At 37.0% G+C, this 14,629-nt stretch overlaps 2 protein-coding genes across 8 annotated transcripts in view; one reads left to right on the forward strand and one right to left on the reverse strand.

Annotated features, from left to right (window-relative positions):
* GEMIN5 (gem nuclear organelle associated protein 5) overlaps positions 1 to 2,858 on the forward strand; it is a 30,656-nt gene extending 27,798 nt beyond the window's left edge. Inside the window, exons 26-28 of the mRNA XM_070937180.1 lie at positions 439 to 952; positions 1,739 to 1,835; positions 2,487 to 2,858. Of these exons, the coding sequence (XP_070793281.1) occupies positions 439 to 952; positions 1,739 to 1,835; positions 2,487 to 2,654 (779 nt within the window). The 3' untranslated portion in view covers positions 2,655 to 2,858. The remainder of the gene's footprint in view (positions 1 to 438; positions 953 to 1,738; positions 1,836 to 2,486) is intronic.
* CNOT8 (CCR4-NOT transcription complex subunit 8) lies at positions 867 to 14,202 on the reverse strand. Of its 7 annotated transcripts, none has more exons than XM_070937183.1 (8): positions 13,137 to 13,215; positions 9,044 to 9,218; positions 7,571 to 7,764; positions 6,979 to 7,140; positions 6,237 to 6,381; positions 5,316 to 5,426; positions 4,945 to 5,133; positions 867 to 930 (listed from the first exon to the last, which is right to left on the reverse strand). In XM_070937183.1, the coding sequence occupies exons 1-7, from the start codon at positions 13,142 to 13,144 to the stop codon at positions 4,984 to 4,986; spliced, it is 945 nt and encodes a 314-aa protein (XP_070793284.1). In that variant the 5' UTR covers positions 13,145 to 13,215; the 3' UTR covers positions 867 to 930; positions 4,945 to 4,983. The 7 variants fall into 7 exon arrangements, with proteins under 7 accessions (XP_070793284.1, XP_070793286.1, XP_070793288.1 ...); XM_070937185.1 differs by lacking the exons at positions 867 to 930; positions 13,137 to 13,215 and adding exons at positions 10,851 to 11,023; positions 13,950 to 14,093 and having other exon boundaries at positions 4,004 to 5,133; XM_070937187.1 differs by lacking the exons at positions 867 to 930; positions 13,137 to 13,215 and adding an exon at positions 14,137 to 14,202 and having other exon boundaries at positions 4,004 to 5,133.
* Between the last annotated feature and the right edge of the window lie 427 nt (positions 14,203 to 14,629).

Below are 14,629 nucleotides of genomic sequence, written 5' to 3' on the forward strand. Positions count from 1 at the left end.
GACACATTCTTTATCTCATTTTCTACCTGCAGGCAAGATTGCATAAAAACATGACTAGTATGGCTAGATGCTTCATGGGTCACAAGTAGGAAAGAAAGATGCACACACACACCCTCTTTTGTTCTCCTGCCACCGGCATTCAGCATGCTGCTCCCAACCCAAAAGAAACATTTGAAGCTTCATGATCAATAGGCCTTCAAGAACCTATCCTCCATGAATGTACCCAAACCCTTTCTGAAGTCATTCCAGTTATGCCTGCCATTTCTTGTAGTAATGAATTTCACAGGAAATTATATGTTTAATATTGAATATTTTATAAACTAAAACTGACCTATTTTCCTTATAGTGGCAAAAATTCATAACAATGCAATTCTAAACATCGGGTTTTGGAAAAAGATTGAAAAGCACAGTATTCCAAATTACGTTTCTCTTGTTCAGTAGGCTGCAGTCATGTGAGAGACCACCTGGACAGCAGAAATCCCGAGAGCATGGCAGCTTTCAGAAGTTTAGAAGCATTTGTGGCTTATGGACAGCTATACAACCTGTGGTGGAATTCCCCTGAGAATGCTGGCTTAGAATCCCTGAAACAAACCTCTGAAGCTCATTCTCCAACTACTCTTGAACAGAACAGCGTTAATACAGTTTGTTTGACTGAAGAAACTGTAATCAAGCCCACCAAGACTGAATATCCTTTTTATGTGGATTCCAATGGAGTTGCCTCAGAAACTGATTTAGCAGACCATTTAAGTTTAGAAGACAGACAGATGAAACTGAGGGGATGTAGAGTGCTCCTTTCAGAAGAACATGCTGAAGTCCAAAGTTTACAGAGGGATATTTCTAGAGTTCAGCAAACTTTTGCAGAAATGATTCATGAACATCAGAAAACCAACTTCCATCAAAGTGCTGAGGGGCAGGAATTAGAGGCTAAGTCTGCAATAAACCAGAATCTGAAGTAAGATTTGCTAAATAATTTCTGTAGAAAGCATCACGCTCAAAAGAAGCAGAAACCCACTGTGCTGGATTTGACTCATACCTTATAACTTAGAGTACTTTAGCTTTTGGCATGGTTGAGATTCCTTGTTTATTTATTTGTTATTTAGTCACTTGTTGAGATTCCTTTATCCTATCCTATCCTATCCTATCCTATCCTCTTATTTCACCGTAGGGTGAATTTAATTGAGATAGATCTAGGGAATATGCATTAATGAGCGGCATGATAGCCTAGTGGTGAAGACACTCACCTTCCATTTGGAAGGTTGAGAGTTTAGTCAAGCAGCAGATGTTTCTCTCCTAGGGTGCAAAGAAAAAAAATATGTGCTGTGAACTCCGCATGGTGTCAGGAAGGATACAGGGTCGTAAAATTGAGGGGTTTTTAAGCGGACCTTGGCATAGCACAGGAATAATGCTAGGAAGATGTAGGGAATATACATTAATGGTTGATACCCAAACTGCTGTGATCCTGAACTCATATATTTTCAAGAAGAGCTTTAGCTTTAAATATGTACATTTCTAAAAAGCCCTTAAAATTCTTAATTGTTATCAAAAAGCTTTAAAGAACATACAGATGTCCTATTTCAAACATTTGCTTTTGTATGATTTGTTATATTAAAAAATTGAAATAACTTCTCTATATGACAGAACTATTTAATTTCTTCCAGTTTCATTGCCAAAATATATATTGTAAATAATTCATAATGACATTATTGGAAATGAGATCTTTTAAATTTAATCTTTACAGTAAAGAACAAAGGAAGGAACTAGCTTCTCTGCCAGATCTGACAAAGCAACTTACAGAAGCAAATCAGAAACTTGCAGAATTTCCAGAAAGTATGAAGGTAAGGCTTAGATTCTTTTTCAGCAGTGTTTTCTCTACTTGCCATGAATGTTGCTTATTGACAGTGACAATCTGACTAGGAAAAAGCCTACAAGTTACAGGATCTGAAGAATTTAGGAGAGGTCTAAATCTGAAATTATTAAACTGAATGATTAAAATCATTTTTTTGCAGATTGGTATTTCTGGTTCTTTTACACATTCAGACAAAAAACATCAATTATGTTCATTAAGTTCTTCCAAACTCTTCCTCCAGAGAGTAAATCTCTGGTGGTTGTGCAATTAGCAAAGATCTAGCTTGTAGGAAGCAATGTGCTTGTATTCCACGCTGTAAAATGAAAAATAACTTCCAACTCAAATGAATAGTACTATTATTGAACATTCTCAGAATAGACAGGTGTGATAAATTTCCAATTTTAAATAGCTGATGGGGATATGTTTCGAACTCTAATTTGATCATTAATAGGTTAAACTATTTTTAAATTGTTAAAACTGATGCTGTTTCAATGGCATATGGCTAACTTGAATTTCTTATTTTTACTCACATGTGTGTTATATATGTTAAAGCATTGCTAATTTAAATATTATAAACTGAAGGATAATATACCTACTTGGAGCTTCTAGTTTTTTCATTTATTTACTTATTTATTTATAGGTTTCCCCTTTCCCTGATGTATTAGAATGTTGCCTTATTGTGCTTCACATGGGTACACAGTGCCAAGTGGATCTGATTCCAGAATTACAAGAGCAGTCATTAAATCTACTTGGGAAATACGGAAGAAATCACATATATAAAGCAGCTTCCAAGAAATTCTTTATATGAAATTCTTATCTTTTTCTCTTGGGTGTTAAAGATGGTTATGAAATATGTTTCATTCTACAATGAATGATTAGAAGACTACTGTTATACAGTCATACTGAACAATTATTGAGTGTAATAAATTAATGTGGAATGTGGAAAAAACAAATACCTATTTTTTGCAAGCACTGTTAAAAGTATTTTCTACTTCAAAAGGAAACTTCAAAAGCGCCCCTCTAATAAACATGCTATATGAACTATCTGGTCATCTCTCCTTGTAAAAGATAGGTGCTCTAGAATAACTTCTAAGCATATATACATATACATTCTAAACCCACTGAAATACTCTTCCTGATCTAAAATTCTTCCAGTATTTGAAAATACTCACATTTAAGAAAATCTGAAGAAAGATCTGAGGAAATACTAGTAAAATATCCAATATATAGAAGTCCCCAGGTTAAGTACATCTGACTTAGGGACAACCCTACTTGTGAATAGGCTGCCTATTACTAAAAATGGTATATATTGCTCTTCCTTCAATTGTTAAACTGCTGAAGCCAAACAATATTTTGATGGATCACTGAAGCTGCAAATTTTTAATATACAGCCTATTTTCAAAGGTTCCTAAAAATATTGCATGGCTCCCGGTGGTTTGCCAACTTGAACAATGCCATCCAGTATTTTTAAGAGTAGGCACCCTGTTTGTAAATACAGTACAGGTAGTCCTTGACTTACAACAATATACAAAAATTTCTGTTGCTAAGTGAGACAGTTAAATGACTTTTGTCCCATTTTCCGGAAATGGAAAGGAGTCTTTTTTCAGTGCTGTTGTAACTTCTGTCACTAAACTAACTTTTGTAAGTCGAAGACTATCTGAATGAGTTCTGACTTATAACTAAAAAGTTTTAATTATAAACAAGTTTTTAAGTTAAAAAGTTAACTTAAAAAGTTAAAGACAGGAATGGAATGGGACTTCCTGTATATTGCTTGTCATGCTTACAACATTATTTAAGATATTTTGTACATAAAAGAAGAGAACTCATGTTGAGATGAAAATGTTTTTACAGAATAGAATTACCACTAGTAATTGTTAAAATTTGAATTGTGCTAAAACCCTCACTTTTCAAGTCTGGATTATACACACACACACATATTCACACAGAGGATTTTTACTACATAAAAAGTAAAAGATTCAGGAACCTTAATGAAAATTTGTATAAGCAGGAGGATTAGAACTAGCCTCTGTAAAACTTAAATGTTGCATCTGAGAGGTTTTATCTCTATCTAGTGACTAAGTTCCTTTTGCTGACAGTTCTTTTGACACAAAAATAATTACCAAACATTTTTTTCAAAAAAAATAGAACTCCCAAGTCTAATGCCTTAAGAAAAGTCTTTATTTTACAAAATTAAGAACCAATTATATACACAGATGCATTTAACAGCAGCTTGTAATATTTTACATAATGGGGAGTTTATTAAAATTTCACACTGTCAAGATCCCCTCTGCCCCCAAACAGGATTTTTGTTTTCGGAATGATGACATTTGCAAAACTATTAAATGAACTTTTAGTCTACATCTATTGAACAATCTAAGGTTCCTCTTCAAAGTAGTATAAAATGGTAATCTAAAAGTTTTAATAGCCCATTATTACTAGATAGTTGTGATTTTACCCAATTACTGTTCTATTCACAAAAGGGTTAAAGTATTTCACTCAACATGAAACTATTTTTGGTCCCAATTATTACTGCAGTTTCAAGCATGCTGACAGTTTTATTCTATTCTAAAGTTATTAAAGATGAAAATTGCCAATATGAGATCATGGCCCAGCAAGCTAAAGGAAGGAAGAACTAGTGATAATACCATCCAGGACCATCATTATGGTGACTTCTAGCATATAGTTACATTATGTTCATGCAGTCTCCACCACCAGGGCTGAATGGATCACTTTCACAGACTGACACAAAAGATAAAAACTAGCAGAGGGCTTAGAAACGCATCACCCTCACAGAGAGCAAAATAAATGTTAAAATAAGCAGTCAAAACTAAATCTGCAAGTGCGTGAAAGAACTTCAGCTCTGCTGAAAATTCTGAAAGAACTACTTGCAAATTCAGTAAAGTTTAAAATAAAAAGGAGTTATATACATAGTATGTAGCTCAAGTCTGATTTCTTTTTACATACAAGGCAAACTCTCCAGCCATTATGAAATCACTTAATTGGAATCTACTAAGATTCAAAGTAAAGATGCTTTTCCCTCTAAAAAAACATTCGTGCTTTCGCCATATCTTGGAAACAGTTTCAAGAAGGAAGTTTACCTCTGTGGACCCATGTTAATATCCTAAAGTAGCAATCTGTCACTGGGGCATATTGTTGATAATAGCCAAAATACTCATTTTCTCTTGGGCTGTTTCTACATCTTCGGTCTGTTTCTGAGCTACTCCTGTGCCAAGGCCATATAGTCTCCCACAATATTTTGCATCATCAATTGTATCCTCAAAGAACAACTAGGAAAAAAGATATACAAGTGATTAAACATTTCATCTAACAGTCATTTCACAGCAGCTGACACTTGAAGAACCCAAAGAAATTAAGAATAGTATAGCACATACAAAAGGTGTTGAAAAGGGTATCAAGAACAACATCAGACTACAAGCCAAAGATTTGGAAAGAAGCCAAATGAGCCTACCTCTTTCATTCTGAAGAATGCCATCCCTGTAAGTAAAGAATCTGATCCCGCTTGGTGCTGCCGGCCAATACGCTGCAAATCTAGCTGATCAGCAACTTCCTGAAGCCCTCCCTGCAATAAAGGAATAAGTCTGAAAAACAAGAGTCAATGCTCCATCTGACCTCTCTTGACTGGTAAGTGGTAGTGGTGGGAGGGCGGGGGGAAGGGGGGGGCTATTGAAGTAAGCAGTAGAGACCAGAATTTTAAAAGAATTTTGAAACTCTCAAAAGCTACACTTCGAACTTACATATATAATCTCCAGCAATAATTTGGTGGTTACAAATGACTGTTTTGAATAAGCAATGCTCCTGAAAGTGTATGATTTTTATATTTTTATAATTGGGGATTTTGTGTGTATTTGAATGTATTTGATGTTTGGCGTGTTATACACTGCCCAGAGTTTTATTTTTGTGAGGTAGGTGGTCATATAAATATGATTGATAAATTCTTGCCAAGCAATCATAGGGTGCCATGCAGGGATAGGTTCTACTTACCTTTACTACTGGTTTGCAACAGGGCTGCGTGCATGCTTGCTTTGCGCGCATGCTCTTCTGCGCATGTGCAGAAGCGTTTTGATGAAGTCAAGTCAGTGGGCAGAGCCTCCCGCCGGTTTTACTACCGGTTCTATAGAACCGGTGCGAACCGGGGGCAACCCACCACTGGTGCCATGATACAAAAGTTGGATCCTGCTTTCCCAAATGGCATTTAATTTTTAGAGAATTTGTAACTAATAAAATTAAAAGCAACTGTTGAATAAAGCCCTCATGTACCTAATAAATATATAACTTATGTTAAATATACTACCTTTTAAATGATATCTATTAAAATTCCTCATTTTCTTTTACACTTCATGATTTGCAATTAACAGTGATAAAAATGTACCTTCAGGTTTTTGCAGCTCTTCATTAAATACTTAACATCATATATAGATGGAAAGAAAAGATTCAGGATATGAAAGAACTCGTGTTCTTCTTCTGGAAGCCTAGAATCTGTTAGCAGTTTCACCATATAACCAAAGTCATAGCCACTGATGAAGTAATAGTAAAATGGCATATGTTAGTTAACAGCAATATGACTAGTTATAGCAGAATTTACTATTATGATCTATTTTAAGTCAATCTTTTCCAATTCAGCTTATAACTATTGACAGTGAAAATTGAACGGGAGATAGGTCCTCAGCAAGTAGAATTAAATGGAATATACAAATAAATGCTGAGAACAAAAAGTTCCATTGATTACAGGGATTTGGTAAGAACAAATTGGGTGGAAAAATGTAACAAAACAGAAGGAAAAAAGCAGTGTCATATAATCTGAGCCATATGTTCAATTCCAGCAACATATAAACAGCTGAAAGTTGATTCCAGCAAAAAGTAAAACAAGTTGAACCAGTAAAATATGAATTACCTTCATCATTATTTGCTATTTACTAGATTTGGGAATAGGTTAGGTTAATTATGGAGCAGTTTAAAATATTGATAAAACAACTTCTACAAAAGCACCATTCACAATGAGAGAATCCAAAAACACTAAAAAGCAATTCCAACATACAAACTATATCTGTTTTATGCTAGATTAAATAAAAAAGGCAAATAAAGTTTACCGACATATTGAAAAACAGACTAACCTATGAAATGAAAGCCATTTGACATTGTCACTGAGCACCACACCAGAGGTCATTAGAAGTTCTGCAAAATGTAAAGTATCAATCCCTTCCTCCTCATGTTTCTGAAATTGTAATCCCGAGCTTGCAAGGAGGTCTATTGAATCCTGGGAATACATATCCTCCCTAATGAGAAAGACAAATAAACATTAAAACTAGTTTGATTTTTCCTAAACAATCACTGGTTATCATTTATGTATGTTACTACTTCCAATTCATTATTTACCATGACATGGTTTAGCTACATTTGTGGAACCTACTGTCCAACACAGAAAAAAGGTCAGGTTTATATTATCTTTTTATTACAGTAAAGTGTGAGAACACACCTTATCTTGCTTATCTGAAAATGGCCTGTTGTATTTGAAATCAACAGGTTATTTTGAAAAATATTATATTCCAAAGTAACACATCTTTTAAAGAGATTTACAGCTTCTACTGTGCAGGCTTTGAAACACACAATAATTATTTTACAAGAGAATGGAAAATTGACAAAAATGTCTGGGTTCTCTGTGGCCACAACTCAAGTTAGAGAAACTATTCTGCCAGTTAGACTTACGTAAGATTGAATTTGAAATTAAACTGCCAGGTGTTGATTCCTACGGGATATTCTCCTTTTTCATTTGTGAAGGTCAGGCCTAACTGGATAATTTTAAGCAGGTCAACATTACATCGGAGCAGTTGATATTGATAATCTATAGAACTGCGAAATTCACCAATTGGTCGAACAACCACTCCAGGAAACTCTGTGTCCTATAAAGGAACATAAGAAAATATTAAACCCAAGCAACAATAAAATCTGGATATTATCTCTATTAAAATATTGAGATTTTTCAAATGTACGATTATTCATAATAGACACTTTATTATGTATTAAATTAAACGAAAAATATATTATGAATATTTCTGTAGAATCTTGATTTTAGTAATTTAAGGTATTTTAAATACTGGTATTATTTAAACCTAGAAAGAGGTTCCTGTATTTTATTATTATCTCTGTACTATAAAAAGTCAGACATAATTTTTGACACTTTATAATTTGCCTTGTTATTTCCTTACCCTTTTTCCTTTATGTTACTTTGTATTTTAATCTCCCAAAAGGAATGGGATGGGAAGTATATGCATGGGTCCCTTCTTATTTGCCACAGACACTTCTTCAATAACCCACTCTCACTGCATTCAATTTATTTTACTGAGATCATGCAAGTGTTTTAAAGGCAATCAGGAACAATTTATTCATGTGTTGAAATATTTCTGATGAATTTGGAACAAGGTGTTTTAAGGTTTAGGCTTACAATATTTTTGCATATATTTAAATGTGTTTCAGGAAAGCATCTATATGAATAACAGAATAAAAACAAATAGAATAATTAATCTAAAGTTAATTTATTGATGTATATTATCAGAACCCATTTTGATACAGTGGTACCTTGGTACTCAATTGCTTTGAAACTCAAATGAATTTGCATTTTGACATGAAAATTTTGTCCCAGTACTTATTGTTTGGTATTTAATGCACAAGCTAGAACTTGTAATGTTGGTTGCCTTGTAACTCACTACATTACTCCTTATCGTTTGGTACTCATCACACCACCAGAAACAAATTAACAATGAGTACCAAGATACCACTGTAGAACTAAAATTGATTTGTCTGAGAATGGCAAATCTATGTAATCAGCACACTCTAAAAACATCCAGCCAAATGAGCCAAAATTTTACAAATAAGCTTTGTAACACAAAGCCCCGAATGTTCCTACAAAAATGTCAAATACATTAATGTTTACACAAAAATCTACTTTTAAATTAAATAGCGATTTTATAGGAATATTATTAGGAACTAATGCAAAATTTCAAATCTGAATTCCATAACTCACTTAAATGAAATACTTAATAGAACTAAAAATGTTGAAAGAAGCTTCTTTAAAATATCAAGTGGATTCCAGACTGAACACACTGATTTAAACTAGAATAATTGACTTATCTTAAAAAAAATTACATCAGAATAAAAGCTGTATAGAAAGCATAAATTTACCATCGCAATGTAGCTGTAGCTGAGAACAATTTCCCGAATTTTTCTCATCTCTTCCTCTAGATTGTTTGCCCATACTTCACAGATCACTTGACTATTTTCAGCAAGTGCTGCTGGCATCTTGAAGGATTTGTGTACAATTACAATGGAAAACCAGTGTTCCAGTATCTCAAAATATCTAACAATTGTTGATAAAGAAGAAAAAAAGACAATATAATATCCAATATTGACAAGAATATTACACTCAACACTTAAGGATGTACAAATCAATCCTAAACAATGCAATTATTAAATTGCTCTAAGCAGTGTTGGGTTGTTCCCCAGCTGGGAAAAACCACAGATGCTGAAAAGAAATGGATTCAGAAACCAGCTGCCAGAAAGCAGAATTCCTTTAATGTAGGAAAGCAAGAAGCAGATGTGACACAGCTCAAGTGTTCCTTGCAAGCAAGCACCTTGGGAGTGTGAATCTGAGCCTTTTATGCTTAATTCCCCTTTGAAGCTGCTGCACCTTGATGGGTTTGATATGCCCTGGGTTTTGTTTTCCTGTTTTCCTGGGTTAATCTTGGTCCCAGGTCTTTTGTTTTTCCTGTCCTTGGGGTTTAATCCTGTCAGGGGCAGAAAAAAAGGAGTTTCTGTATACCTTTGAGAGTTTATTTTTAGCCTGATTCCCCTTATCTTAATGGCTCTACTTAAGTGTTTCTGTGGTCAGCTTTGTTACTTTTGTAACAACCATTAGCAGGCTGCTCTGAGTTTTCCTTTCAGCTGGTGTTTCTTGGTTTTCTTAAAGGGGAAGGAAGGGCTGGCTTAAGTCTTTTGGCATTGCTTTAGGGCAGTGGTCCCCAACCTTTTTATCGCCGCGGCCCGCTGAGCGCGCGCAGGGGTGGGGGCACGGCCCAGGAGCTTTTGCGCACGGCCCATTGCGCATGGCCCAGGAGCTTTTGCGCACGGCCCAGGAGCCTTTGCGCTGCAGCGTTTATGTCCCCCGGCCGCTGCGCGGCCCGGTGCCAGGTACTCCACGGCCCGGCACCGGTCCGCGGACCAGGGGTTGGGGACCACTGCTTTAGGGTTCCTGGCACTGTCCTTTTGGGTGCACTTCCCACAGCAGTATATAAGTAAATATTAAAAAGAGCAATGAATTATGATGAAAACATATAAAGACTTCTATATATAATTACCAAAAAAGGCAAAACAAAGATATGAAGAAAGTATTTGAGGGAAAATATTTCACAATTGAACTATAACTGATTCACTATAACCTTCCTCTCATTCTGAGGGGTAAGTTATAAGGTCTTAGACTCTAGATTTAAGAGTATGTTTGAAAACTTTTCCCCACAACATTTAAATTCCTCAAGCCAACTATCACTTCAAATTAGATATGAAAACAGACTTGCAATGGGGGAGATGGAAGAAAAACCGGTGTCTACCAATATCAAAGTGAGGAACAAAGCAGTAAACAATCATGTTATGAAGCAAAAGAATTAGGCAACAAGGGCAGTAAATCTTTTATTAGCAAAACTCAACAAAAATAATTGAGTTAATCTAAGCTGATCCAGGGAATGGTTGTATAAATGGAGCAAGGCAAAAATTGCCAAAAGCTCTCAACTGCCTGGACAAGAAACACTTTCACAACAAAAGCATCCAAGAGGGTCTGTATGACAAAGATGAGCTAGAAGGCAAAAGCCTGTTTTAATAACACAAAAGCTGATCAGAATTACCCTTGAAAAGGACTCACTTCTCAGTCAGAGTACTTGACATTCTTTTGCAAGCTGCAAAATCAGATACTAAATGCTGATAAAAGTTTAAAAATTACCCAAAGCTTTGCCAGCACAAGTGAACTCTCTGGCAGGTCCTTCTTAGAGGCCCTCAGCTGCAGGATCCAAAAACAGATAGAACTAAAGTTCATTTCTCATCTAAAGCTTAAGTTGAGTTGGCAAAGCTGTTGAAACACGGTCTGGACATGCACTTCAGCATTGGAAGTTGAATCTAAATAGATAATGAAATTAAGCTCCAAACTGTTACAAAAAAAATCTCATCTTGAAAATCTAATAAAATTTGAAGAAGCATTTACCAAACCATAAGGCATGATTATGGACTCAAAATATTCCATAGCACATGACAAAAACAATGTATTCATGTTCCCCTTTATGTAAAAAATGTGATAAGTTCCCCTGAGATCTATCTTGGCAAAAATAGGGGGGGGGGAGAGAGGAATAGCAGAAATAATTCAGAAGGTGGAAGCTCCCTAACAGTTAAAGTTCAAAATCTGCCCACTATCATAGACAGTTTAATTCTTGACAAGAATGTTACTGAACCAACATGGACAAAATATTTAGTAAGCATTTTCCCTATACATTTATTTTAAAAGGCCAATTATTCTTCTGAAGATATCAAATATTGGTTTTGAGCATAAATTAATGCTTTGGAAAGGTTAATCTTTAATCATAAGATGGTTGCATGTGCCTGTCTACTCAGGTTTACAAATTCGAGTATTCTGTATTCCAAAGAGATCAAATCCAGGGAATTTCCAGAAGCCTGCTACTGACAAATTAGCTATCAATTAGACACACATACATTAACAATATCTATGCAAAAGAGACAATCAACTAGCCAAAAAGGAACAAAAAGACCCAAGCACATCTCCACCAGCAATCAGCACCCAGATCAGCATAGATTAACTGCAAGATTAACATTAGACCAACAATCAAGTAAACAATGCCCCAATAAAGAAACTGCCAAAGAAGCCCCACAGTAAGCAGCCCAACCAAGAATCTCTAATAATTTCCCCCCTCACCAACACTGACAAGGCAAGCCACTAGACTAGAATATAAAAGGACAGCAAAGGTCTTCAAGAAAACAAGCAAGCTCAGAGAGCACCAAGGACCCCTTCTCCTCACCCAGAGATATTTAGTTGCTAGCTGCCCTCTCCAATAGACCAGTCATAGCCACAATACAATAAACAGACATACAGAGATGTTATAAAAGTTGCCACTAGAAAAATGCAATAGCTAGGCTAATTAATGTAAGATATATGGACCACATGATGCCTGCACTGAAACATCTGTACCAGATGATAAGTGTTTAACTGGTAGAAACTAAGTTGCCGGTATTAACCTTTAAATTTTAAACAACATGGAGTCTGAATATCAGGGAAAACACTCTTTTTGAAGATGACTCCTCTGTAAGAATGCATGTATCTGATAGGAAAGGGCCTTTTCCTCTATTGCTCCCAGGTATTAGAATACAACTTCTCTAGAGGTGCACTTGATTCCAGCCTCTCAACATTAAATTACTATATATACAGGTAGTTCTCAACTTATAACAGTTCATTTAATGACCAATTGAAGTTACAGCACTAAAAATGTGACTTATGACCATTTTTCACACTTATGACCATTGCAGCATCCTGGTTATGTGATTTACATTTGGATGGTTGACACCTGGTTCATGTTTATAATGGTTGCCGGGTCCAGGGGTCATGTGACCTTCTGACAGGCCAAATCAATGGGAAAGCCAGATACACTTAACAACCATGTTTATTAATTTAACAACTGCAGTGATTCACTTATAACAAATGTGGCAAAAAGAAGTCACAAAACTCACTTAACAAATTTCTCAATATAAATTCTGGGCTCAATTGTAATATAAGTTGAGGACTACATGTATTATTTAAATTAAACTACATTAATTATATTATATTGTCATTTATTAAATTGTCATGCCACCCATTTCCTGTATAAGGTGACTACGGAAGGCTTAGAATATTAAAAAAAAAAAGATAACTAGAATTAAAGTATTAAAACTATGCAGATTAAAACTTTAATAAATTAAAATAATAAAGGTACATCTTTCATCAATTGTAAATTTATTTTAATTTTCAGTATATTTTTTTTAAAAAATTGTTAATTCTCATCCATGTTCTTCTGAGCAGAAAAATGGGAATGTAAACTGAGTAAATGAATACCTATTTTTTTTTCTAGAACTTTAATGTGTATCCTGTTAAAAACACATACCTGTACACACACACACACAATGTTTTCAGCAGACAACCCTTAAACTAGGGGACAACCTTTTCTTCCCCCACCCCACCCCACCTCACCCCTTCATCTCCTGAGACGGCCGCAAATCCAGCCCGCCCAACGCAACAGGCAAAGCTTTACGGTTCTGCTCTGAATCCACCTTCCCTAGGCAATCGGCCACAACCTCAACAACAAAGCTTGCTTCTTTCTAGCCCAAATACGATAGGGCCCAGGAAACTCCGCCTCTCCAAAGATCACACACACACACAAACACACCGATTTCCCTGCCCTGCACGTCTCCTTCCAGCCTCTCTCCTATTCTCTTCGCTGGAGTCATCCAGGGAGGGGACGGGATGGGGGAATTTAACCAGGGGCCAGACTGAGGGATCGGTGTTAACTGCTGTACGGCAATCCCCGTCACCTCAGCCAGCGGTATCTGCCCGATGGAACACGGCCCCGTCAGGCCCCGTTTGTTTCTCCTCAAGCAAGAAACATCTGCCGGGCCGTTTCGATCTCCTGTTTCGAAAACGGAGCCTTCCATTTTAAAGGCTTCCCAGCTTTAACTCAAAAGACGATCTGGGTTCTGAATTTCTGCCCTGGCTCGCTGAGGGAGCTCAGTAGGGAGGAGGCAGCCAAATCCCCATAGGGGGATCGGCTCCCGGGGATGCTTGGCTCGCTCCCCCGCCGCCGCCTTCTTTGGGAAGTCGAACTATACGAGAGCGAGCGAAACCGAAACGCCTTCCCGAAGACCCAGTACATCCGGTCTGCAAAACAAAAGATCTGCTCCGCCCCGGACTCTCGGGGCCCTCCCGCCCTGCCTTGAGCCTCCACTCCGGGCCTGCGCTCGAAAAGGAAGCCCCCACCCCCGTGCGCGCGCGCGCGCGCCGCCTCACCGGGAGAATCGAGCGCCGGACCGTTATCGCCCCCTTTTCCCCGCCGCCTTCGTGGTCTCGGTTAGAAGCCGCTCTAGCCTGGCCCTTTTTGCATCGCTCGATGGTTTGAGGAATATATGTGGTTGTTTTTTTTTCCCGCTTTCCACCTTCCCTCCCACGCATGCGCTTTGCAATAGAGACTACTGACCCTTTTCAGTCAGAAAGCTTCCGAGCGCCTCGGAAGATCCCGGAAAAGACGAAAAGGCTGCGGTACTGCTCATGCGCATGGCCAGCGTGGCCGCCCAGTGACTACTGCGCACCCTGTTCTGACTTGCGTTTATTAACCAGTGAAAAGCGCCGATTATGGTCACGTTTGTACGTTGCGTGAATCTCATATACGGCTATCCTGTATCCTGCCTTGAGCTCGCCATGGGCGAATAGTCCGCAATATAAATTCAATCAATCAATCAATAATTCAAGGCTGATTGGGATTTACATAGGCGGCAATATTAAATAAATAAATAAATAAATAAATAAATAAATAAATAAATAAATAAATAAATAAATAAATAAAGCAAGGCTGATTGGGAGCCCTCGGGTTTTGCTAACGCGTTCCTGGTAACCTTAAACTAGTACGCCGCAGCAATGAAGGCAATCTACTTCGCATCCATAGAAGTGAGCGGTGTCCTCTTCTAGTATAT

This window comes from Pituophis catenifer, unplaced genomic scaffold (assembly GCF_029215685.1).
Source record: "Pituophis catenifer annectens isolate HBS135680 unplaced genomic scaffold, rPitCat1.0.hap2 SCAF_2, whole genome shotgun sequence".
Classification (NCBI taxonomy): domain Eukaryota; kingdom Metazoa; phylum Chordata; class Lepidosauria; order Squamata; family Colubridae; genus Pituophis; species Pituophis catenifer.

Coding starts and splice junctions, on each gene's coding strand:
- CNOT8 (XM_070937183.1), bottom strand. Junction 7,141..7,570: donor AATTTCAAATTCAATCTTAC/GTAAGTCTAACT, acceptor CTTTCTCATTAG/GGAGGATATGTATTCCCAGG. Junction 5,427..6,236: donor AGAGCTGCAAAAACCTGAAG/GTACATTTTTAT, acceptor CCTTTATTGCAG/GGAGGGCTTCAGGAAGTTGC.